Source organism: Nelumbo lutea, chromosome 1 (genome assembly GCF_056320005.1).
Source record: "Nelumbo lutea isolate HS-2025 chromosome 1, American lotus-T2T, whole genome shotgun sequence".
Taxonomy (NCBI): Eukaryota; Viridiplantae; Streptophyta; class Magnoliopsida; order Proteales; family Nelumbonaceae; genus Nelumbo; species Nelumbo lutea.
Window position 1 is genome coordinate 144709610 of NC_142684.1, and position 24650 is coordinate 144734259.

Below are 24650 nucleotides of genomic sequence, written 5' to 3' on the forward strand. Positions count from 1 at the left end.
TCGAAGAAGCTACTTGGGAAAACACACAGGAACTACTGGACCAGTTTCCCACTTTGAACTTTGAGGACAAGGTTCCACTTAATGGGGGGGGGGGGGGGGGCAATGATAAGTTAAGAAGGTTCGCTAGGGTGCCTAGGAGGAATCCGAGGTTCGTGGAGTGATGAACTGAACATGCTCTTACTTCTGTCTTTACTTCTATTAGAATGGGTCAATAACTGGTTGGAGAATATCTCGACCAAATTAGCTAATTGTTAGTGTGTTAGTTGGTTATTGTTGCTATAGCATAGGGATCAGCCAGTTAGTTTATTATTGTTAGTTTGTTATTATTGTTAATTTGTTAATTTGTTATTTTGCTAAGGCTTAGGGGTCGGCCAGCTAGTTAAAGGCTAATCCCTTAATTAAAGGCTATCCTAGTGGTAGGCAATTAAGAATTTCTTGTATTTAAACACCACCCAACCATCTGGGAAGTATAGTGAAAATTTGAATGAAATTCTGTGGTTTGTTCTCACCCTAAGAAGAGCACTTATCATGTAACTGCTGATTGGATTAGGGTGAGAACAAACCACAGAATTTCATTCAAATTTTCACTGCACCTCCCAGCTAGTTGGGTGGTGTTTAAATACAAGAAATTCTTAGCTGTCTACCATTAGGATAGCCTTTGATTAAGGGATTAGCCTTCTAACTACTTAGCCGGCCCCTAAGCCTTTGAAAAAGAACAAACTAACAAATTAACAATAATAACAAACTAGCAATAATAAACTAATTGGCCGATCCCTATGCTATAGCAACAATAACCAACTAACACACTAACAACTAACTAATTTGGCCGAGATATTCTCCAACCAGTTATTGATCCATTCTAACAGAAGTAAAGACAGAAGTAGGAGCCTGTCCAGTTCATCACTCCATGAACCTCGGATTCCTCCTAGGCACCCTAGCAGACCTTCTTAACTTATCAAAGATTAAACTGATTCTCTAAAGCCAGACATGCATGATTACCAACTCCTCTGTAAACGTGAAAGGGGTTTATTTCTCTAGTTTCTTAAAAGAAAACAACTTGAAAAACAAGAAGAAATAGCCCATTTCAAATTTTAGCGGATGATGGCGATGTACTGATGTCTAACATAAGTTATTGAAGTTCAAAGACGATCCCTTAAAACGTTTGCGTCACACCTAATTTCCATCTACAGTCTCGTCAACAGTATATCAAAAAGGCTAAATTTTCCAATTAAGAGCTGAATGTATAGACGTTCAAAAATCCAAACATAGAGGGATCATGGTTGGTCTGATCACCATCTGAGTTAAGTGATCAAGGCCGTTAGAGAGAGAAATTCAACTTTAGTTGCTACTTGCAATTCAAGAGGACGTACAAATAATTAGATGCTTCAGAGAAAATCAAAGTCAGAGAAATTAGCATCAAACTCAGAAATGGGTGCGTCATCTTCTTCAAAGCCGTCGACATAATCATCTTCAAAACAGAAAAAAGCATCGCCATAATCTTCGCTTCTGTAGGGGTAATGATGGCTTATGTATCGAGATGCAGTCCCGAAGAAATCCAGATTGTTGTCCAACAAACTAAGGCGTTCCACCTCACCACTCAAGAAATCGTAGTCGATTTCTTCTTCTTCATGGTCATTATCATCTCTGGCATCATTATCATCGTTATCGTCATAGTCATCTGCATCACTATAGCAATCATATTCGTATTCAAAGTAGTCATTGTTATAGCTACTGCTGCTGCTGTAGGGCGAATCGTTGTCTTCCAATTCCGACGTGAGTACTGAGAAGCTCCAATTGAGTAGTAGAGCAAATGATAAGGCGTTTTTATTTTCTGCCTCAGCGGGTTGGTATTTTATTGAACTGGGATGGGAATCTTGTGCTTATGCATCGTCAAATTGGAATTAATTCATGGAGAGGATTCCCGAAGCCACGATCCGCATTCCACATCCTACTCCCGGGGCCCAACATCGCTACTACTGAACCGATCCAACTTCCTCTCTTAAACAAATTAAGTAATTCCCCACATCAGCCATAAACCATATAAAACCCACAACCACTCAATCTCTCAACTCGCGTAGCTGATACGAACCATTGATATTGGTTGTATAGCCCCTAATACAGTAATTACCTTCAGTTGATGCAAGTTGTACTTTTGGGTTACGGATGTATGGGGGCTTCAACTTGGGCTAAACTTGGGCAGCATTAGCCTGTATCTTCCTTGAAAAAAAGGTTGGGTTGAGGTTTGAATTAAATTTATGCTCTGTTCACTTTTTGGTAAGTTATTTATATAGGTAATACCCGGATAAGTGTTTTTTTGAAAAAACTTATTCAGGTAGGCGCATTTACTTATGCTTTTTTATTGCTCAGGTAAATATGGTAATGACTAGATTAACCATAATAATTCATTATTAAAAGGGGCATTTTTGTCCCATTCAAATGTTAGAGACATTTTCCTAAGTTATTTACCCTGTTTTAATTTGACAAAAACCTCCATTAACGATCATTTTCTAATGTTTTTGTCAAGTTAAAACAGGGTTATTTCAGTAATTTTATATGTAAAGTAATTTATAAAAGGGTAGAACGAGTATTTGAAAAAAACTGGTTCATCAAACTAATGTTTTCTGAATCAAAAAGTGACAATAGGGAGGTTTTGTTAAGTTTCTAAAAGTTCAGGGGATGTATTTGTTAAAATGAAACTATAGGGGAGGTTTTTATATTTTATCCTTTAAATTAATTTGAGTCCTTGATACTCCCCTCCTTGTAGGGGAAAAACTTTGTTTGTTTCAGTAAAATATGGATTTTTTTGCTCTCACAATCTTTCAACTTTACAAAAAAACTACTTTTGCCCTTTTTATAATTTGAGGGGCCAATTTAGACCTCAAATTAAATTGAAAAGGCCATCAATAGCCAAAAAAGTACAATATTAGTGATGTCATTTACAATTCGTTAAATAATAAATAAACTAATAGAAAATGATGATATGGCACTATTAATCTCAAAAACTGAAAAATTACAAATGGGTCATATTGAATAAAATAAAAAATATTTAATGTATAATCAATAAATGTTGAAAATAATATATAAGTGGGTCCCACTTAAAATTTCTTCTTTTAAGAAAAATATAATAGGTGGGACCCACTTTAAATTATAGGTGGATCCCAGTTAAAATTTCCTCCTTTAGGAGAAAATTAATAAGTGGATCCCACTTAAAGTTTCATCTAGAGAAAAATAATAGGTAGGACCTACTTATAATTTCAAGTGGGGCCCATGTATTAATTTTCTCTTAAAATGAGAAAATTTTAAACGATCCACCTATAATTTCAAGTGGGATCCACTTATATATTATTTTCAACATTTATTAATTATACACTAAGTGACTTTTTATTTTATTCAATGGGTCCCACTTGCAATTTTTCAATTTTTGGGTTTAACGGTACTTATCACCATTTTCTATTATTTTATTTAGGGAAAATTCCTGATAGATACCCTGTACTTTAGACCGAGTGCCAATTTAGTACCCGAACTTTAAAATACGATAATCTAATACCCAAACTTTCATTTTGCGACGATTTAGTACTCAACGTTAATAAATCGTTAAGTGGAATGTAAAAAGACAAAAATACCCTTCAAATATCATCTAATTTTCTTTAACAGAGTACCTATCAGCAATTTTCCCAAAATAAACAAAGTCGAGTACATCACAGAAATGGCTAAAATAGCTAGTAAATGGAAACCAGAAAGATAATAGAGCAACCAACTTACTTTCCCCACCAAAGCTCATAATCTTCTGTTGTTTCGTCCCTCACCAGACGCTTATCCCTGGGGGAGCGACCTGTCTTCGCTCTCGAGAGCGTGGCTAACGCTCCGCTAGACGTTATGAACGATCCATGCTCGTATTTTATAGCCTGTTCGTACAACTCTGTAGAGTAGAAGATAGAAGAAGAATGTCATCCAACGTCAGTAAATCTGGGGAAAAAGAAAAAAATATAAATGAAAAGCAGGCAAGATAGGTCGAGTCAAAAGCCTCCTTTCCACCATAGATATTAAAACCACGCAATCAGCTTTGGAAACCTGGGACACGTGGCTTTCCTATCCATCGTGAGAAGGTAGATTTCCTCCTTAAAACAAAGGGGAAAACATTTTCTCATAATCCCAGTGATATGAACAAGTCAAAAGAAGGCAAATTTGCGCCTTTGTTTACACTGTTTCTTGGCTTTATTTACTTAAAATGTCCTCAAGAATTAAATTGACAATGCAAATATATGCAATCTAGCTAGGTCCCTTTCTCCGGTAGTTGCTAGGAATCAAAAAGAAAAGGACGCGGGTTGGTTTGGGAGTTGACGATGAGTACTAAACCTGAAGGAGAAAGATTGTAGAGGACGTAGGTTAACTTCAATGCGCTGTCACTAACGCCGATGGTTGGTGTATGGTGATGTGAATGAGCAACCCTGGGCGTTTCGGATTTCCTGGCTGGGTCTCCTTTCGCCACTTTTGGCCCCGTCTCCCTCTTCAGTGACGCCAGAGATGCACTGTTTCTAAAGGAAAGAGGGAGGACAAAAGTTATAAACGTACTCTCATAAATGAATCGCAGGGTAATTTTGTGATGCCCCACATACACGTTCTTTGTGCTTTGATTCGCTAGCATTAAAACTAGACCGATAGATGATGATGGAAAACCATATTATATCATACTCCCTGGCCTTCTTCAACCCCTTGCATCCCGGATTCTCGCATTTCCTCGACCTGTAGCCGCAGCAGATCCCAACAGCGATCAATGACAGAATGAAGAAAACCAAAATCCCTGCAATGTAAGGGAACGGGGACTCTCGGAAGGAATCCGAATGAGAGACGGGAGGATTTGAGAGAGGGATTGGAAGATGTACGAGAGGCATGAGGTGACGAGGAAGGCACACGAGAAGAGAACAAGAATGAGGATAAGATCTGCTGTCATCGCAGCCGATCCGTTCTGTGCCTCTTGAAATCAAGAATGGACGTGAACATGGCGATGAATAGCACCAGGTGGTTCAGGGCGTCATTCTGTGCCTCTGCTCGGACCTTCACGAGTACATCCGGATGCGAGTCCAAGAGCGTCACAACCTAGAGCAACGATGACGTCGAAGCGTCTTGTGCGGAGAACAATAAGTCGAAAATATGCCCACTGATGGATCAATTTTTGGTGATGGCCAAATTTTTGTGCTAAGTTCCTTGTTATTTGGTCTGCTTCCAAGTGGCCGATGACTCAGGTCGAAGTGGAGCTACTTGGTGGCGAGCTGCCTAGGGGCGAGCTGCCTAGTGTCGAGCTATCTGGTGGTGAACTGCCTAGTGTCGAGCTGCCTATGAGATGCCGAGCTGCCTGGTGGCAAGTTGCCTATGAGGTGCCGAGCTGCCAGGTAGCGAGCTGCCTGGGAGGAGTCGAGCTGCCTGCGAGGTACCGAGTTGCCTAGTGGTGAGCTGGATTGATGAGCTTCGTTGCTCTTTAGAGACCTGCAAGGAACCAAATGTCAGAGGACCCAGGGTGGCTAACCCGGCGAGGTCGCTCCGATGCTTAAGTCAATACTCTCATAGTAGACTGCGAGCTAAAAATCACAAAGTATGAGAGCTAGGATTTGCTTACTTGCTTACTTGCCATTGAGGTTGGTGCCTTTATATAGGCATTGTTTTGCGTGGGATTCACGCACCATATCTGAGATTTCTGCGAGGTCGTCTAAGTGAATTGAGATTTCTGGAGGTAACCGCCATGCACATTGACCACCCTCCAGATCGTTCGGTATGTGGGCCAATTTCCAAGGATTATGGTAGTGTTAGGATATGCATGCCGAATTTGTCGGTGAGCACGTCTCGCATGTCGCCAGGTCGGCGCCTGTGCCAGGCTGCCAGCTCACGCCAAGGCTTGGCCGCGCTAGGGCCAGGCCACCAGGTCGTGCTAGTGCCAGGCTGCTAGCTCGTGCCTGTGCCAGGCTGCCAGCTCGTGCCTGTGCTAGGCTGCCAGCTCGCGCCAGGGCCAAGTCACGCCTATGCCAAGTCGCGCATATGCCAAGCCGCCAGGTGGGACACCATCAACTTGGCTAAGGCAAGTTGTTGCCAAAGTGATTTCGGGTGTCACCTAGTTGTTTTGAGGTGCCATGTGTCACAATATCATTGGAGGGCCAAATCCACCGTCATCAATTGCCCCCCACTCCCGGGCCGAAAGCAACTTGACGAAGGGAGTAGATTTCTCCTTTTGGCCAGGAATGAATAATTCGATGAGCTCGTAAGCGTCGATTCAATTCCTTAGGCTCTGGGAGCGACTTGCAGTCCGCTCCTTGATTTTGCCCATGCCAAATAGGCGACTGTGTCTTATGTTGTAAGGAGATCTTCGCTAGTTCGGTATTTCGACCCTTAGGCTCTGGGAGCGACTCGTAGTCCACTCTCCTTGATCTTGCCCATGCCGAAGAGGCGACTGGGTCTTTGTGGTATTTTAGCCCTTAGGCTCTAGGAGCAACTCGTAGTCCACTCTCCTTGATCTTTGATTTTGCCCATGCCGAAGAGGTGATTGGGTCTTATATGGTGAGGAAGTCTTTTATCAGTTTCCCAGTTCGCGCCTGGGCCAGGCTGCCAGGTCGGCACTTGGGCCAAACCGCCAGGTCGAGCCTGTGCCATGCTGCCAGCTCGTGCCAGGGCTAGGCTGCCAACTTGTGCCTGTGCCAGGTTGCGCCAGGCCACGTCTGGGCCGCTAGGTTGGCACCTTAGAGCTAAGACTGCGTTGCATGAGCCTCGTTAGTGACGTCAGTTACCCACTCCTACAAGAAGCTACTAGGAGCTCGACTTATAGGGGCAGCACTATTGACTTTAGGTCACTAGCTCGCACGGGAGCCTTGGAAGGCTCAACCGGCAGGGGCGTCCATGCAGTTTGTTGGCCACCTACTCCCACGGAAGCCACGTAGAGCTCATCTTTGTAGAGGGTACCTCACGAAGAGGACTGATGAGGTTTTATTTGAGTTGAAACAAAGTTGGTAGAGCTGCTTAGTCTATTGGCCATCAACTTCCTGCATAGTCTTTGAGTTCATAAAAAATGGAAACTATAAATCGAGAGCTTTAGTTTTTAGAAAGTGAGGACTTAGCCTTTTAGAGGATGAGAACTTAGCTTTTTGTAGCGTTTCCCACAGACGACGCCATTTGATGGATCAATTTTTTGTGATGGCCAATTTTTTGTGCTAAGTTCCTTGTCATTTGGTCTACTTCCAAGTGGCAGATGACTCAGGTCAAAGTGGAGTTGCCTGGTGGCGAATTGCCTAGGGGCGAGCTGCCTGGTGGTGAGCTGCTTAGTGTTGAGCTGCCTGGTGGCGACCTGGATTGATGAGCTTCGTTGCTCTTTAGAGACCTGCAAGGAACCAAATGTCAAAGGACTCAAGGTGGCTAACCCGGCGAGCTAAAAATCACAAAGTATGAGAGCTAGGATTTGCTTATTTGCTTACTTGCCATTGGGGTTGGAGCCTTTAAATAGGCATTGTTTGGCGTGGCCTTCATGCACCATATCCAAGATTTCTGCGAGGTCGTCTAAGTGGTTCAAGATTCCTGGAGGTAACTGCCATGCACGTTGACCACCCTCCGGATCATTCGGCACATGGGCCAACTTCCAAGGATCGTGGGAGTGTTAGGATATGCATGCCGAATTTGTCAGTGAGCACATCTTGCAGGTAGCTAGTTCGGCGCTTGTGCCAGCCTGCCAGGTCACGCCTAGGCTAGGCTGACGGGTCGCGCCTGGGCCAGGTCGTGCCTGTGTCTGGCTGCCAGCTCACACCAGGGCCAAGTCACGCCAATGCCAGGCTGCCAGCTCGTGCCTATGCCAGGCTGCCAACTCGTGCCAATGCCAGGCTGCCAGCTTGCGCTAGGGCCAGGTCGCGCCAGGTCCAGGCCACCAGGTCGTGCCTATGCCAGGCCGCACCTGTGCCAGGGCACGCCTGTGATAGGCCGCGCTTGTGCCAAGTCGCACCCGTGCCAGGCCGCTAGGTGGGACACCATCAACTTAGCTAAGGCAAGTTGTTGCCAAAGTGGTTCCAAGTGTCACCTAGTTGTTCTGAGGTGCCATGTGTCACAATATTACTGGAGGGCCAAATCCGCCCTCATCACCCTCCAATCTCGACGTCACTAGTATACAACGACGGAGAAGATTCCCCGGCTTTAAACACAGCGCCAATCTCCTTCATAGCCTCTTGCATCCAAAAATCGATCAAACAAGATGGTTCCTTTTTCGATTTCATGTTCAACTTGCTTTGGCCAGCGCACACGGTCAAGCTTTCCTCGTTGTCATCGTTGTTGCCATTTTCGCCTTGCTGTCCGGTGTTGGGAGGTCTCTAGAGCTTGAAGCAATGGTTTGCCTTTCTTTCATTTTCTTGAGAAAGAAGATGATGAATAGTGTTTGAGGGTAATTTTTACATTTTAAAGTCTTAAATCGCACATGAGGTCATGTAATATACATAACTGAAAGTCCATTAACGGTATGTTCTAGATTGTCGCAAAATGAAAGTTTGGGTACTAGATTGTCGCGTTTTAAAGTTAGGTACTAAATTGGCACTCAACCTAAAGTATAGGGTACCTATCGGGAATTTTCCCTTTTATTTATTATTTAACGAATTGTGAATGACATCAATAACACTGTACTTTTTTTGGCTATCGATGGCCATTTCAATTTAGTTGAAGGACTAAATTGGCCCCTTAAATTATAAAAAGGGAAAAAGTAGTTTTTCGTAAAGTTCAAAGATTGTCATAACCAAAAATCTATTTTTTGGGTATGGCATGTTAACCTATTCAGTTCTTTATTTACCTTTTTGAGTAAAAAAATGTTGAACTAAAAATTTTTGCTTCTAGAAAGTAGGATAATCATTTAGAGTTATAAGCCACTTCCAATGTCAATTATATCCCTTTTGATTTCATATACCAAAATTGAGCAATTTTTTTTTGGTAATACTCATAATTAATTAAAAACATAGTCGAATTACAAGCAGGAAGAAAAGTCCCGGCTAATGGGAGCAAATAACAAATTAGAAACAACATTACAAGACTTAAAACAAAGATCAAAGCTTAACTTGACTGGTTCATGAGCTATAGAATTCAAGTTCCTTGAACCCCAACTAAACCTGTAGTTCCTCTTGGAAGCAAAGAAATTGATGTCTTGACAACAAAACAAAATATCAAGGTGCACATCACAACTATTGGCATTAAGAGTATTAACTAAGCTGATATTATTCGATTCAAAAATAATATTGGATAGATCATTTTGGTCTGCGAAATGAACAACCTCCCAAACTACCTTTGCCATAGCAACAATAGGAGATATAGCCCTCTGAGGACCGTAGCTAAAACCCTAACACACTCCCTAATGATCCCTCAAAATAAATCCAAAAGAAGCTTTATCTGGGTTCACGAACCCTGCATCACAATTTGCCTTCAAAAACCTTCTTCAGGGGGCACCCACAAAAAATTGGCGACCAGCTTTTTATCATTGGAAAATCTTTCAATCTTCCGCCAGTGAATAGATCTCTCCATAATTGACCTGTGCAATTTGGCCAAAACAGCAAAGGGATTCACAATCTCCTTTTCTAAACAGAATAAGTTCTTGTCTTTCCAAAGCTCACACAAACAGCACAATACATTAGATAGCAAATCCAAATGACAATTCTTCAGTTCAAGAATAATGAATTTTAGCCAGTCGTTAAAGGAGTTAAAGTTTCTAGCCACCTTGGGGTTAATTCCTAAACCTGAGCCTAGCCAGATGCATCGTGCTTTCTCACAAAGCAAAAGGGCGTGAGAGGTAGATTCTACTTCTTTACCACATCTATCATAGACATCTATGTCACACAAACCTCTTTTCCTTAGACTTTCTTTAACTGCTAAACCGCCCACACAACACCTCCACAAGAAGTTTTTGATTTTTGACTCAATTGGGAGACCCCAAAGCACCCTCCACAAGCTCTTGTCATCAGCATAATCATTCCATGAGGCTAACGTATTGTCTTGGAGGTTTTTGTCAATAAAGTAGGTAGATCTTACAGAGGACTTGCCACTTTTGCTTCCTAACCAAACTAACTTATTGGGTCAAGAATTGATGGGAATTTCTATCTCCATGATTTTTTGGGCTATGGGCCTAGTAAATAGAGAATATAATTTGGTTTCATCCCAAGATCTAATTTCATGATTCATTAGGTATGACACCTTGAACTCTAGGGTATTGTTTGATCTAGGACCTATAGGTTTATTTCCTTCAAGTCCTGGAATCCAAGGGTCACCCCAAATGTTCACATTTGATCCTTCACCAATTTTATAGTAGATTCCTTTTTCTATAACTTCTATCCCTGCCAAGATGCTCCTCCATCCCCAAGAAGGTTTACTCTTTAGGGTAGCTTTAGGAAAGAGGAATTTGGAAAGTATTTTGCTTTGAAAATTCTATCCCACAGACTGGAAGTGTCATGACATAGTCTCCAAACCAACTTGGCTAAGAGGGCTAGGTTGAAAGCATGAGGGTCTCTAAAGCCCAACCCCCCATTAGACTTGTTTATGTTAATTTGGTCCCATCTAACCCATCTTACTTTTTTTTCCTATCCTCAATATCCCCCCACCAAAAGGCTTTTTGGCTCTTAGCCATTGAATTGCAAATTTCCTTAGGGATCAGAAAACATGGCATACAGTAAGGTAGAATAGCAGTAAGAGCAGATTTAATAAGAACCTCTTTCCCAGCTTGAGAAACTAAAGAACTTTTCCATCTTTTAGCTCTACTAGGAACCCTCTCAACTAAGTATTCAAAAGCTTGAGATTTTTTCCTCCCAATTAAGGGATGGGTTCCCAAGTAGATGGAGGGAGAGTCTACTTTCTTAATTTGAAGCAGTTTAGAAATCATTTTTTTTTTAATTTGGGATGTAAATTCTTACTAAAGAAGACCTCTGACTTTTGGCAGTTTACCTTTTTGACCAGATGCTCTTTCATAGAGAAAGATTGCCTCCAACAATGTATTTGCCTCTCTAAGATTAGCTTTTGTGAAAAGATAGCTATCATTTGCAAAAAAGATGTGAGAGATGGTTGGAGCCCTTCTGTTAATTTGAATTCCTAACAAATCTTTTCTTTCCATTTTCTTACTAAAGATTGGAGAGAACATCAGAACATAGGAGGAAGTGGTAAGGAGATAGGGGATCACCTTGCCTCAATCCTCCCTAAGGAGGAATTCTTCTTGAGGGGGAACCATTTACCAAGATTTGATATGACACAGTAGAAATGCATGTCATAACCCGAGAGAACCATTTACTACCAAAACCTAATTCTCCATAGTGAATTTCAAGAACACCCATTCCACCCTATCATAGGCCTTACTCATGTCTAACTTGATTGCCGTATAGCCAATCCTGGTTTTGGTGTTAAACATATAATGGAGGATTTCATGGGCAATTAAGATATTATCTGAAATGGCTCTGTCATATAGGAAAGCACTCTAGTTTTCTGAAATTAAGCCCTCCAAAATTTGCTTTAGTAAGTTTGCTAGAATTTTAGCTATAATTTTGTAAACAGTATTGCACAAGCTAATTGGCCTAAATTGAGATGCATCTTTCGGACTCTTAGTTTTGGGGATTAAAGCAATAAAAGTGGAATTTAAAAATTTGTCCATTCTTCCCTCATTGAAGAAACTGCTTACCTCTCTCACCACATCCTCTTTAGTAAGCTCCTGGAATTTTTGAAAGAAGAGATTAGGGAATCCATCTGGTCCTGGAGATTTCCTGGGAACCATTTGGAACTGACCATTTTCTATTTCCTCTTTAGTGACTTGCTTCTGTAGCTCTTGATTCATTTCATCATTAATTAGGTTATCAGTCCCTTCAAGAGTTAAGGGAATTTTTGAAGGATAGGAAGTGGAGAATATGCCATTGAAGTGGTTCACTAAAATATTATTAATTTGCTCCTAGCCTTCTTTCCACTCACCGTTCTCATCTTTTAATTTCAAAATTCTATTTTTTGCCCTTCTTCTAATATTAGAGTTATGGAAGAACCCAATGTTCCTATCCCCATAATTTAATCAATTTACCCTAGCCTTTTAAGCCTACAAAATCTCCTCCATCTTTAACCATTTATCAAATTCAACTTCAATTTCATTTACTCTTCCTTGATTGTAGTTTGACCCCTCATTTCCAGAATCAAGTTCTTGCTTTAGCTTTTCAATCCAGTCTTGAACTAAGTCTTTAACAAAGCCTTCCCAGTTCCATTTTTTTAAAGAATGTTTTAGTCTTTCTCATTTTTGAGAAATGAAACTAGGAATGGGATGGTTTTGATCCTTCCATATGTTTTTAATCAAACCTTCACACTTATCATGGGAAAGCCACATCTCCTCGAACCTAAAAGGTTTCCTAATTTTGAAGCTAATGGGATTGGTATCCAAATAGATAGGCAGATGGTCAGAACCATGGGCAACAATAACTAGGACATTTGCTTCTGGGAATAAGGATTTCCAGTTTTGATTACCAAGACCTCTATCTGTTAGACAGTTTTGTATGCCCTTAGCTTCAATCAAATTGATGTACTTTATGAGTTTATTGTAAATGAATAAAAGTGCATATTTGATTCATGTTCCCTTGGTATGTTTCTGTATAATACCCTTAAACTGGACACTTAATGAGACTCGTGTTAGTTCAGAATGTTTACAGCCAGTGGGTCGGTCTGGGGAGACCTATCCTAACAAGGCTGATACTGTGGTGCCACCAAGTCGGTTGGGGTGGCTTGTCTCAACTACCAAGGTGAGACCCTAGGCTGATACTGCGCTAGGTGTCAGATTGGGCTGGCTTTGATGTACCAATCAGTGAGATCCTTAGCGGGGGTCAAAACCTGGGTATGTTGGGACAGTCTGAGAATTCATCTGCGTGGGTGATCATAGTGACAGGATCAGCCCCTTTGTCGGACAAAGGTAATGATCGGGGATGCACTCTCACTAATGGAAACCAAGACTGTCGGCAGCCGATTTCAATCGTTAAGATTTGTTTTTGCAAAATATATTTTATATGAGATATAAGAGTATATATATTATGCTTTTGAAATGTTTGCAAAAGGTTTTAATCCCCAGTATCCATACTTGACAGAGTGCAACACTGTTCCTTGCAGCCGAGGGAGAGGTCCTCTCTTGTCGGGCAGTGTATGATCATTATGGGCTGAGAGGTTAAGTGTAAGGCCATTGAGGATAATACCTGATGGGCTAATCTTGCATTTGCCCACAGTCCCTGGGTGTTACAAGGTGGCTTGGCCCAGGGACCACTTAGGGTAAGTGTTGGGCCCATAGAGCCCATCTAATGGGTTTCAGGGGGTGCACTGTTCATAACAGTGTATTCGGCCAGGCCTTGTAACAAAGGTTGGGCTGAACCCATGTGGCTGATGTGTAAATCAATGTTTGGGTCTCACGCCATACAAAAAAGCCCAATTGGGCAGCAGTTTGGAAGGCTTAATGAATACATAACCCTAAATGGGCCTTAAGCCTATTTCGAACTGGGCTAATTTGGTTAGTCTTTAAGGGGCGAATTCTGAGATAAGATTAGCTGATAGGATTGGGCCCACACCCTATCCACTTAGAGAGTCCAAGATCTAAATGAGATTTAGATTTGGAAACTTCCTAATTAGATTAGGAACTGGCTGATCTAATCTGTAGATAAGATAAGGATTATCCCTTATCTTAAAGGGACTTCTAATCCAGATATGATTTGGGTTAGCAACTCCTAATGGGATTAGGAGCTGATCCCTTTAAGTCTATAAAAGGAAGAGGGGGCGGCAGCTTTTAGACACACAACAACCAACAGACTCAAGTCTTGTCTTCAGAGCTAAGATCACAGAGGAGAGAATTCTGCACCCTGCAAATTCTCTCTAGCCGCCTCCTTCTGTAGCCGCCTATAGCAGTTCGATCTCCATTGCTTGGGAGAAATCAAGATCGGATCTTGATTCCAATCTTTTGGAGAAAGGATTGGCATGAGTTGTATTCACTAGCCGCCCAGGTGATTCTTTGGAAGAATCAAGTTCTTAGGAAGGACACTGCTAATTCTGCTCCACCCTACACTGCGCCATCTTCAGTGGGAGCGGTTTTTGGTTTCTACCTTGGACGTGAACACCTCCATTGAGAAATATTATTTCTCTGTATCAGGTATTATTTCTCTCTCATTCTTTTGGTTTAGATCTGGTTCAGTTTATGGTTCAAGAATGATCATTGAAAATATGATTTTCTAAATAGGGAATTCGATTCCCAGTTGAAGGGAAAGAAAAATTTTTTGAAATTCGCCCCCCTTTATTCCGCAATCTTGGGCGTCCATATGATGGATTTCCTATCCCTTCAGTGGTATCAGAGCCATGGTTCAAATCTTGAACCATTCTGTTTCAGATCTGGTTCAGTTTATGGTTCAAGAATGATCATTGAAAATATGATTTTCTAAATAGGGAATTCGATTCCCAGTTGAAGGGAAAGAAAAATTTTTTAAAATTCGCCCCCCTTTATTCCGCAATCTTGGGCGTCCATATGATGGATTTCCTATCCCTTCAGTGGTATCAGAGCCATGGTTCAAATCTTGAACCATTCTGTTTCAGATCTGAACCTGCGCAAATAGGGAGAAGGCGTTCTACCCAATTTGCGCAGATATAGGTTTTGGGAAATTTGTTCCTAAAACAGATGGGCAAATAATCTGAAATTAATTTTATATAAATCTGATTATTATTTAGAATAGTTCTTTATAATTTTCTTGATTTATGGGCTATTCGTACAAGAGGAGATCGAAATCTTGTTTTGTGCAGGGAGAACTGCAAGATTTGCAGTTTATTGAATTTATTTATTACATTTGGTCTATAAATAATTTTTTTTCTTTTTTTAGACTCAATGTATAGGCATTCGATACGATGTAATAATTAATAGAAATAGGATTTCTATTTTAAATTTTGGATCGAAGATGGTGGCGTAGAGAAGGAGATTTTGCAGATGGGAGATTCGCTATCTGCGATTTGTAGTTTGAGAAACTGCAATCTGTGATCTAACCTCTGTTTTGCATATTGGAGTGTGCGAACAGCCCTGATTAACTAATTATTGTTTTTCTTTCATCGGTTATTTAATTTCAGATTATTTACTTGAATTAAGGATTTAATTAAAAATCAAACCCTAGACCCATTCGAACCAAGATTGGTTCAAACTGTTTGGACCAATTCTAGGGATTAATCAAGGCTGAAAGTCAGCCCTAATTTTCCCACTAATGGGCTTAAGGATTGGTATTTAATTAAATGGTTAATTCAGCCTAGCCTGTAAAGGCCTAGTTTTAAATAGTTAAAACTGCAAAAGCCCATTTTAAAGGATAAAGCTATATGGGCCAAACTGGGTAACCCTAATTCAGCCCATATACCTAGATAATGTTAATGGTTAATATTATGGAATTTTAACGGGCTTCCAACGGGCCTTACAGATAATTAATTGATTGGATCAATTTATCCCTGCATGAGATGTATGGATGTGTGATGTGCTGCATACATGGGCCATAAGTACTTGGCCCATGCTCATTCGACAGTGGCTCTTGCGCACACCATGCCTGAATGCACATCATTGCCATGGTGTCCCTTTTGGTCATTGGATGACTTCCCTCAGTGGTGGGCCCCACACCTCATCAAGAGGTTACGTGCGGAACCCTAGCCGATTTAAGGCCCACCCAAATCTGGCTTTATGAAAGTCAATGGGAGCCGCTTTGGTTTGACCTAAATCAAACTAGGGCGTAATTTTGTTCCCTCCAGCTAATATGAGTGCATGTGATAGGGAGATTCATATGATGAACTCTCTAAAAGCCTTCCATCATTAGCAAGAGGTTGAGAAACAGTTGGGGAGAGAAATTAAAGCCCTTCGATCAGATCGATGTGGCGAATATCTCTCTGGTGAGTTCAGGGACTACTTAAAGGACAATGGGATAGTATCACAATTAGCTCCTCTTGCTATGCCACAACTTAACAGTGTTTCAGAGAGGAGGAATAGGACCTTATTGGATATGGTCCGGTCACTTCTCATACACTCAGAGTTACCCACATCCTTTTGGGGTTATGCATTAGAGACTGTGATCTACGTGCTGAATCGAGTTCCAACCAAATCGGTTCCGAACACTCCATATGAACTTTGGACCAGAAAGAAACCAAGTTTCAGACACTTGAAGATTTGGGGTTGTCCAGCACACGTTAAAAGAACGAGTGCAGACAAGTTGGAATCCAAGACTAGTCGTTGCCTGTTTGTAGGCTACCCAAAAGACTCTGTAGGTTACCTTTTCTATGACCCAAGTGAGCAGAAAGTGTTGTGCAGTCGAAATGCCCAGTTCTTGGAGACCAATTATATCATGGACACCCATCGTCAGAAAATTGTTCTTGATGAGGAGAGCTCAGGAGCAGTGGGAGATGTCCCACAAGTTCCAGGTAGTGACCAACCTAGAAGATCCACTCGGGTATCCAGACCACCAGTTCGTTATTGTTATGACCAGGATAGTTACCTGGTGGAAACCTTGACTAGTGAGGAGGATCCTGTGACTTATGCGGAAGCTATGTTGGACATAGATTCTCAAAAGTGGGTGGAGGCCATGAGAGCAGAGATGGACTCAATGGAGACCAATGGAGTCTGGACTCTAGTAGATCCGCCCTCTGGGGTAAAAGCAATCGGTTGCAAATGGATTTACAAGAGGAAGAAGGGCCCCGATGGTAAGGTTGAGACCTTCAAAGCTCGTCTGGTGGCGAAAGGGTACACTCAGAAAGAGGGCATCGATTATGAGGAAACCTTTTCGCCTGTGGCCATGCTTAAATCCATTAGGATCCTGCTAGCTGTAGCAGCATACCATGATTATGAGATTTGGCAAATGGATGCCAAAACTGCATTCCTGAATGGAGATCTTACTGAAGATATCTATATGCAGCAGCCGCAAGGCTTCATAACTGCGGGTCAGGAAAACATGGTATGTAAACTTAATAGATCCATTTATGGACTTAAGCGAGCTTCTAGAAGTTGGAACATCCATTTTGACTCTGCTGTCAAATCGTTTGACTTCGAGCAGAATCCGGATGAACCCTGTGTTTACAGGAAGTACAGTGGAGATAAGGTTACCTTCTTGGTTCTGTATGTAAATGACATTCTACTCATTGGGAATGATGTAGGAATGTTGACTACAGTAAAAGTATGGCTTTCACAACAATTCTCCATGAAAGATCTTGGAGAGGCCTCCTATATACTGGGTCTTTGAATCTATAGAGATAGATCGAAGCGGATAATAGGATTATCCCAATCTGCCTACATTGACAAAATAGTCAAAAGATACAACATGGAAAACTCCAAGAAAGGAAATGTTCCTTTTAGGCACGGAGTCACTCTCTCCCAGAAGATGTCTTCCAAGACTTCTGAGGAGATTGATGGCATGAAGGACGTTCCCTATGCCTCTGCCGTAAGGAGCATCATGTATGCAATGTTGTGCACTTGCCCTTACATTGCTCAAGCAGTGAGTGTAGTAAGCAGATTTCAGGCCAACCCAGGGCAGGAGCATTGGACTGCTGTGAAAAACATACTTAAGTACCTTCGAAGGACAAAAGAGTTTTGTCTAGTATTCGATGGTAGCTCACTATAGATCCAAGGGTATACAGATGCCGATTTCCAATCGGATCCAGATGATAGAAAGTCTACATCTAGGCATGTTTTCACGATAGGATCGTGTGCTGTTTGCTGGAAAAGTAGCAAACAGGGGTCCACTACAGACTCCACGACCGAGGCCGAGTACATTACCGCAAGTGAGGCTGCCAAAGAAGCCGTGTGGATGAAGAAGTTCGTTCACGAGTTGGGAGTAGTTCCATCCAGCACATCACCCATCCCATTGTTGTGTGACAACAATGGAGCTATTGCTCAGGCAAAGGAGCCACGAGCCCACTCGAAGTCGAAGCACATCGAGAGGAAGTACCATGTACTAAGGGAGATTGTTGGTAGAGGGGACGTCTTGATTCAGAAGGTAGCATCAGCAGAAAATGTAGCAGACCCATTGACAAAGCCACTATCACAGAAAGTGCTTGAGAAACACGTGGAAAGCATGTGACTCCGGCTAGTACCTGATTGGACCTAAGTGCAAGTGGGAGCTGTTAGACAGTTTTGTATGCCCTTAGCTTCAATCAAATTGATGTACTTTATAAGTTTATTGTAAATGAATAAAAGTGCATATTTGATTCATGTTCCCTTGGTATGTTTCTGTGTAATACCCTTAAACTGGACACTTAATGAGACTCATGTTAGTTTAGAATGTTCACAGCCAGTGGGTCGATCTGGGGAGACCTATCCTGACAATGCTGATACTGTGGTGCCACCAAGTCGGTTGGGGTGGCTTGTCTCAACTACCGGGGTGAGACCCTAGGCACATACAATGTGGGATTAATTGAATCTTTGAACTGGACCAGATTTCTAGTATTGCCCTGGACCTTGGAGATTGATGGGCAAAACTGGAAAATTACACCTGACCCCTAAACTCGATTATGATACTGCGCTAGGTGTCGGATTGGGCTGTCTTTGATGTACCAATCAGTGAGATCCTTAGCGGGGGTCAAAACCTGGGTATGTTGGGACAGTCTGAGAATTCATCTGAGTGGGTGATCATAGTGACAGGATCAGCCCCTTTGTCGGACAAAGGTAATGATCGGGGATGCACTTTCACTGATGGAAACCAAGACTGCCGGCAGCCGATTTCAATCGTTGAGATTTGTTTTTGCAAAATATATTTTATATGAGATATAAGAGTATATATATTATGCTTTCGAAATGTTTGCAAAATGTTTTAATTCCCAGGATCCATACTTGAGAGAGTGCAACACTGTTCCTTGCAGCCGAGGGAGAGGTCCTCTCTTGTCGAGCAGTGTATGATCATTATGGGTTGAGAGGTTAAGTGTAAGGCCATTGAGGATAATACCTGATGGGCTAATCTTGCATCTGCCCACAGTCCTTGGGTGTTACAAGGTGGCTTGGCTCAGGGACCACTTAGGGTAAGTGTTGGGCCCATAGAGCCCATCTGATGGGTTTCAGGGGGTGCACTGTTCATAACAGTGTATTCGGCCAGGCCTTGTAACAAAGGCTGGGCTGAACCCATGTGGCTGATGTGTAGATCAATGTTTGGGTCCTACGCCATACAAGGAAGCCCAATTGGGCAGCAGTTTGGAAGGCTTAATGAATACATAACCCTAAATGGGCCTTAAGCCCATTTCGAACTAGGCTAATTTGGTTGGTCTTTAAGGGGCGAATTCTGAGATAAGATCAGCTGATAGGATTGGGCCCACACCCTATCCACTCAGAGAGTCTAAGATCTAAATGAGATTTAGATTTGGAAACTTCCTAATTAGATTAGGAACTGGCTGATCTAATCTGTAGATAAGATAAGGATTATCCCTTATCTTAAAGGGACTTCTAATCCAGATATGATTTGGGTTAGCAACTCCTAATGGGATTAGGAGCTGATCCCTTTAAGTCTATAAAAGGAAGAGGGGTCGGCAGCTTTTAGACACACAACAACCAACAGACTCAAGTCTTGTCTTCAGAGCTAAGATCACAGAGGAGAGAATTCTGCACCCTGCAAATTCTCTCTAGCCGCCTCCTTCTGTAGCCGCCTATAGCAGTTCGATCTCCATTGCTTGGGAGAAATCAAGATCGGATCTTGATTCCTATCTTTTGGAGAAAAGATTGGCATTAGTTGTATTCACTAGCCGCCCAGGTGATTCTTTGGAAGAATCAAGTTCTTAGGAAGGACACTGTTGATTCTGCTCCACCCTACACTGTACCATCTTCAGTGGGAGCAGTTTTTGGTTTCTACCTTGGACGTGAACACCTCCATTGAGAGATATTATTTCTCTATATCAGGTATTATTTCTCTCTCATTCTTTTGGTTCAGATCTGATTCAGTTTATGGTTCAAGAATGATCATTGAAAATATGATTTTCTAAATAGAGAATTTGATTCCTAGTTGAAGAGAAAGAAAACTTTTTTGAAATTCGCTCCCATTTATTCCGCAATCTTGGGCGTCCATATGATGGATTTCCTATCCCTTCACTATCTAGCTAGACTTTTATATGATTCCCTTGATCCCTTTTATTTGTCCACGTATACTTAGTCCAAAACTAGGTATTTCTTCCAAGCCCCACCCTCATAGGAAACCCATATTTTTCCTTATATGACCCATATTTACCTCCCTGCCTCCCACTTTATCATCCACATTAAAAATCATATTAAATTCTCCAATATAGCATGAAACTCCTAGAGAAATGTTGGCTACTTAATTCTTCTTACTAACAAAGGAATTTCTTCTATTTTTCTCCGGTTTCCCATAGACAAAGGAACACCACCACGGATTATCATTATTATCATCCAAAATTTTGGTGTGAACTATATTCTTATCAGTCACGGTCACTTTGAGGTTTACTTCTTTCCCATAGAAAAGAGATAAGCCTCCTGATAAGCCTGTAGAGTCAACACCCCAAAAGTTCCTGTCCCAAAGGCACCGGAATTTCCTTCTACACCTTAAAACACTCTCTTTGTTTCACTAAAGAAAATCACCTCAACTTTTGTTCTCCTAAGGGCCTCTTTTATGCACAAACTATCAAGGGGGAGCCTAACCCTTGGCAGTTCCAATAGAGAACTCTTATTGCCACACTGGGAGTTGTGTAGGGACAACTCCCGCAAGCCCTTTTATTTGACTTTGAGGTTTTCTATTGTTAAAGTTTCTGTCTAACATCCCCCCTTATGGATTCCACTACCATTGTAATTAACCGAACTAGGTCTTAAGCCCCACCTTAGACACAATGACTTTCTGCTAAATTTCCTTTCCCTCTTGAAATCCTTTGTTTTCACACCCCAAGTCCTAGATTTATTCTATTTTTTAACATTAGACTGCCCCTTTTCATTAAGGTTGGTCTCCAACCTGGATGCTTATCTTTTGGGAGATACATAGAGTTATGCTTCAAATATCTTTCCTGTTTATTTTTATTTTTAGTTTTCTCCTTTTCTTTTTATTACACTCACCCTAGATTAATTTCCAAAAGTATATCTTCATATTTTTAACACCACGAATATCCATAGACATTTTTACTGTCACTTTTAACATCTCAATGAGGCATTCATTATTTGAGTCTTTAAATTCCTCACCATTTGGTATTCTAATATTTCTTTTAACATATAAGCAGCTATTTGTATTTCTTAAGTAGTAACGCATGCTTAAAACACAACAATTAGGGTTAAGGCTTACCTGGTTTGAAATTGGTGATCTCAACTGAAGTATCTTACCTGGTTTGAAATTGGTGATCTCAATTGAAGAACTTGAGAACTTCCCTTTCTATTCCGTCATTTTCTTCTTCAGCCTCAATCCTAAGTCTTTTTCCTTTCTGGGATTCAAAGATTTATTGCATCTCTCCTACTAATTCTCTTGCCCTTTTCATCATCACAACAGAACTGATCTCTAATTTTTGTAGAGGCTAGTTATGAATTATCCAATTTGGCTCAGCATTAAATTCAGCGTTCAATATTGCTTGACCCGGATCCAAACCCATAATAATACCCTCTTCTTCCCCTTGATCTGCACCTTGCAAAATTTCTGTTGAAGCTTCTGATTCATCATCAGAGTAGTTTCCCGATTTCAAGGACTGACCTACCTCTGGAACCCTGGGGCTATCGAAGCTGTTTCTCGAATCTAGTAATGCTTGCCTTGCAAGTTTAGAGTTTCCACATCCATGATTTATTGAAAGGAGCTTTGATATCATACCCCTGGCACTATTGTCTAGAAAGGTAAAACCATGTTGACTGTTGTCGTTTTCATTTTCATTCCATCTATTTCCGATTGGAACAATGAATCTTCACTGGAAAAGTTTCTCCGGTGACAAGATGACTTTGAAGCTTTGATTGAAACCTCCCGGACATGCTGGGTTTGTGATTCCTTGATTTTCTTCTTCGAAGAGCCTATGCTTGACTAGAGTTTTGGATATGACAAGTTCCAAACCACCCTGTTGCTCTTGTTCATCGTCCTTGTTTCGAATAATCTCTTCCAGTGATTGGGGTTCGTGTCTATCCTTCCTTTTTGAGGTTGTTTTTTTGGGTATTGACTTCGGCCTTACATTGTGAATTTTCCCAAACCCTTCAATCTTTTGAGATATTGCCTGAATCTACATTAAGGAATCTGTCGTTTTGATTTCCAACTTCAGCCTTTAACCAAGGTCCGTGTCGTTTTGTCTTCACTACAAGTATTTTCAATGTGTCCCAGTACTCCACATTTAAAGAAAAACAGAGGGAGGTTCTCATTTTGAAAGGAGAACCACTCTTCACGTCCATCTTCCAGAACACCCTTGGAACCAATTGCCAAGGGTCTGGTAATGTCTATTCTCATTCTGACCCTCAGACCTTTATTTTATTCTCCCTTTTTCTTCCTTAACTTATCCTCTTCTAGGTTCACATCCAGAACCTCCCCCGCCTCTTTTGCTAGTAGTTCTCCTATTTCCTTAGTGCTACAAGCCATTGGAACATTCAAACTACACATCCATGAGTGGTTATTCATTAAAATTTTTACACTGTTGTTACATCACGGAAAATATATTATGTAATTCTTAAGAACAATGATTGAAATTTTGATTTAAAAAAAGCAAAGAAAATGTAAACCAAAAATGGCCAAATGGCAGATATAAAATGTTCTTACTAAAGTTCCACTTCTAAATTAAAAGGGTCATCAACAAAACCATTGGGCCCAATCCAAATGGGAGGTTGGTCTAACATCCAAAAATTGATAAGAATATATTTTTACCAAGTTTCCATGGACAGGAGTTATTTTGAAAAATATAACTAGCAGTATGAATTATTAAATATGAATCACTCTTCTAAAAGTTGTTTCTAGGAATGCATCAATGCTTTTGTGTGTTGGGATTTTCTTCTTTTTATTAATTCTGAAACTTAGGGTTTGAAAAATAAACTCGAGCTATTGTTTTTAGCATTTGATAAGAGTTCTTTTTATAGAATAAAAGAGTTAAATATATCCTAAAATGTTCAAATAGACTTAAATATGCCTTATATATATTAAATTTGATGGAATGAATTAAAAGACTCTTTCACCCTTCATTATTCTTTAAATTTTTAACCAAAATCCAAAATAACTGAAATAAGAAAGAGGAAGAAATAAAAAATCTTGCATATTCATTTTCATATTTTGTACAAATGTTACTATAGGCCTATTTTTATCTTACACAAGGATGGAATGACTTAAACGTCCACCACTCCTATTTCTTGATCATCAGCATGAATTTCGTGAATTGATTGGTAGTTTTGACCATATTTGGCAATGCTCCCACATGTTTCTATTCTTGAGGAATGTTTCTTTCTCTTCAAGAATAATAGAGGTGTTTGGCAATTTGTTCCTTAGGAACAAATTGTTGTTCTATAGAAACAGAAACAACATTTGGATAGTACAAGTATTTCTTAATATTAATTATGCAAATCTATCAACATATTTTGCATTGTTTAGAGTCACATGAATCATAAGGGTTCATTTTTCAATTATATTTGACTTGAGCTATAAAACAATGAACAATTATGGATATTCAATAGGAACATTGAACTACAAGATCAATTCTAGGGGGAACCCAGGTTGGGAGTTAGGAAAAAGAGTAGATGGAAGCTCAGATTGTTAGGAATTTCAAGGTAGATAGAATTTCATATCATTAAGAAGTAGTTAGAGTTACGAAAACCAACTTGGTTTCATTTCACACAACCCAGGTTGGAGTTAAGAAAAGGAGCAGATGGAAGCTCATATCATTAGGAATTTCATGGTAGATGGAAGCTCAAATCGTTAGGAAGTTGGGAAAATAAACCATACCTATGTAAATAATAGTTGTCGGTAAGCAGATATTGAAGAGTTATTGCAACGTTCACCTTGAAATAATACTGGTAGAGAGGAAAATTGAATGAGAGGCAAAATAGGGTATCTAATAACAAAGAAAAAATGATGATAAGGAAGACAAGAAAAGCAGCATTTACTGTTGACAATAAGCAAAAACGGTGCAAAACAAGAGTGTTCACCTTCTTTGTTCACTATCGACAATGAGCAAAACCAAGTGCTCACCGAAGTCCCTGATCGTTTGCCAAAAATCCAACGCCCACTACTCTTTTGTTGTGCGACAATAGAGAGAGGTCAAAGGAAGAGGAAAGCCATTAGGGTGGAGTTTATTAGGTTAGAAAAATGTCTAAAATGCCCTTCCTCTCATGTGGGAAGCAAGGCATACATGTTTGTAAATTTGAAGGACAATGTGAGAACGGCGTATTCTCTAAGAACATGTTTTTTGAGAGTGTCGATTTGTCTTTGGGTGTTGTTCTCATGCATGAGCGTGAATGGTTCATTTCTCTCATTTTTATTTTGCCAAATGCGTTTCTGTTCCACGAGAATGTCGGGAATAGGAAAAACACTCTCGCGGAACGTTGCCAAAAGGGGCCTTTCATTACTTACAATTTACTCTGGAGTCATTCAATCCTCGAGCTCCATTTGTTCTTGCTGGAGTGAACACGTTTAACCCAAGATGTGTTTCAAGGTATTGTTTACCCTTACTTATAAAAAATCTAAAACACTTTTAATCCCTAAACTAAAGTCTGAATTGAAACTTTGTACTTT

General features: G+C 40.7%; 1 protein-coding gene across 7 annotated transcripts; it reads right to left on the reverse strand.

Moving 5' to 3' along the window:
• Positions 1 to 1204: 1204 nt before the first annotated feature.
• LOC148878121 (phosphoenolpyruvate carboxykinase (ATP) 1-like) lies at positions 1205 to 24365 on the reverse strand. Of its 7 annotated transcripts, XR_016100603.1 has the most exons (5): positions 24065 to 24359; positions 23862 to 23929; positions 21293 to 22527; positions 3763 to 3919; positions 1205 to 1998 (listed from the first exon to the last, which is right to left on the reverse strand). XR_016100603.1 is itself a non-coding variant. In XM_088949131.1 (4 exons), the coding sequence occupies exons 1-4, from the start codon at positions 4643 to 4645 to the stop codon at positions 1974 to 1976; spliced, it is 390 nt and encodes a 129-aa protein (XP_088805257.1). In that variant the 5' UTR covers positions 4646 to 4775; the 3' UTR covers positions 1205 to 1973. The 7 variants fall into 7 exon arrangements, 1 of the variants encoding a protein (XP_088805257.1); XR_016100601.1 differs by lacking the exon at positions 21293 to 22527; XM_088949131.1 differs by lacking the exons at positions 21293 to 22527; positions 23862 to 23929; positions 24065 to 24359 and adding exons at positions 4357 to 4535; positions 4617 to 4775.
• Between the last annotated feature and the right edge of the window lie 285 nt (positions 24366 to 24650).

Excerpts from the sequence above, each read along its gene's own strand:
- LOC148878121 (XM_088949131.1), bottom strand. The coding sequence starts at position 4,645 with ATGCTAGCGAATCAAAGCACAAAGAACGT. Across the intron at positions 4,536-4,616 it reads AATCAAAGCACAAAGAACGT|AAACAGTGCATCTCTGGCGT; the intron begins GTATGTGGGGCA and ends TCTTTCCTTTAG. Across the intron at positions 1,999-3,762 it reads TATGAGCTTTGGTGGGGAAA|AGAGGAAGTTGGATCGGTTC; the intron begins GTAAGTTGGTTG and ends AATTTGTTTAAG.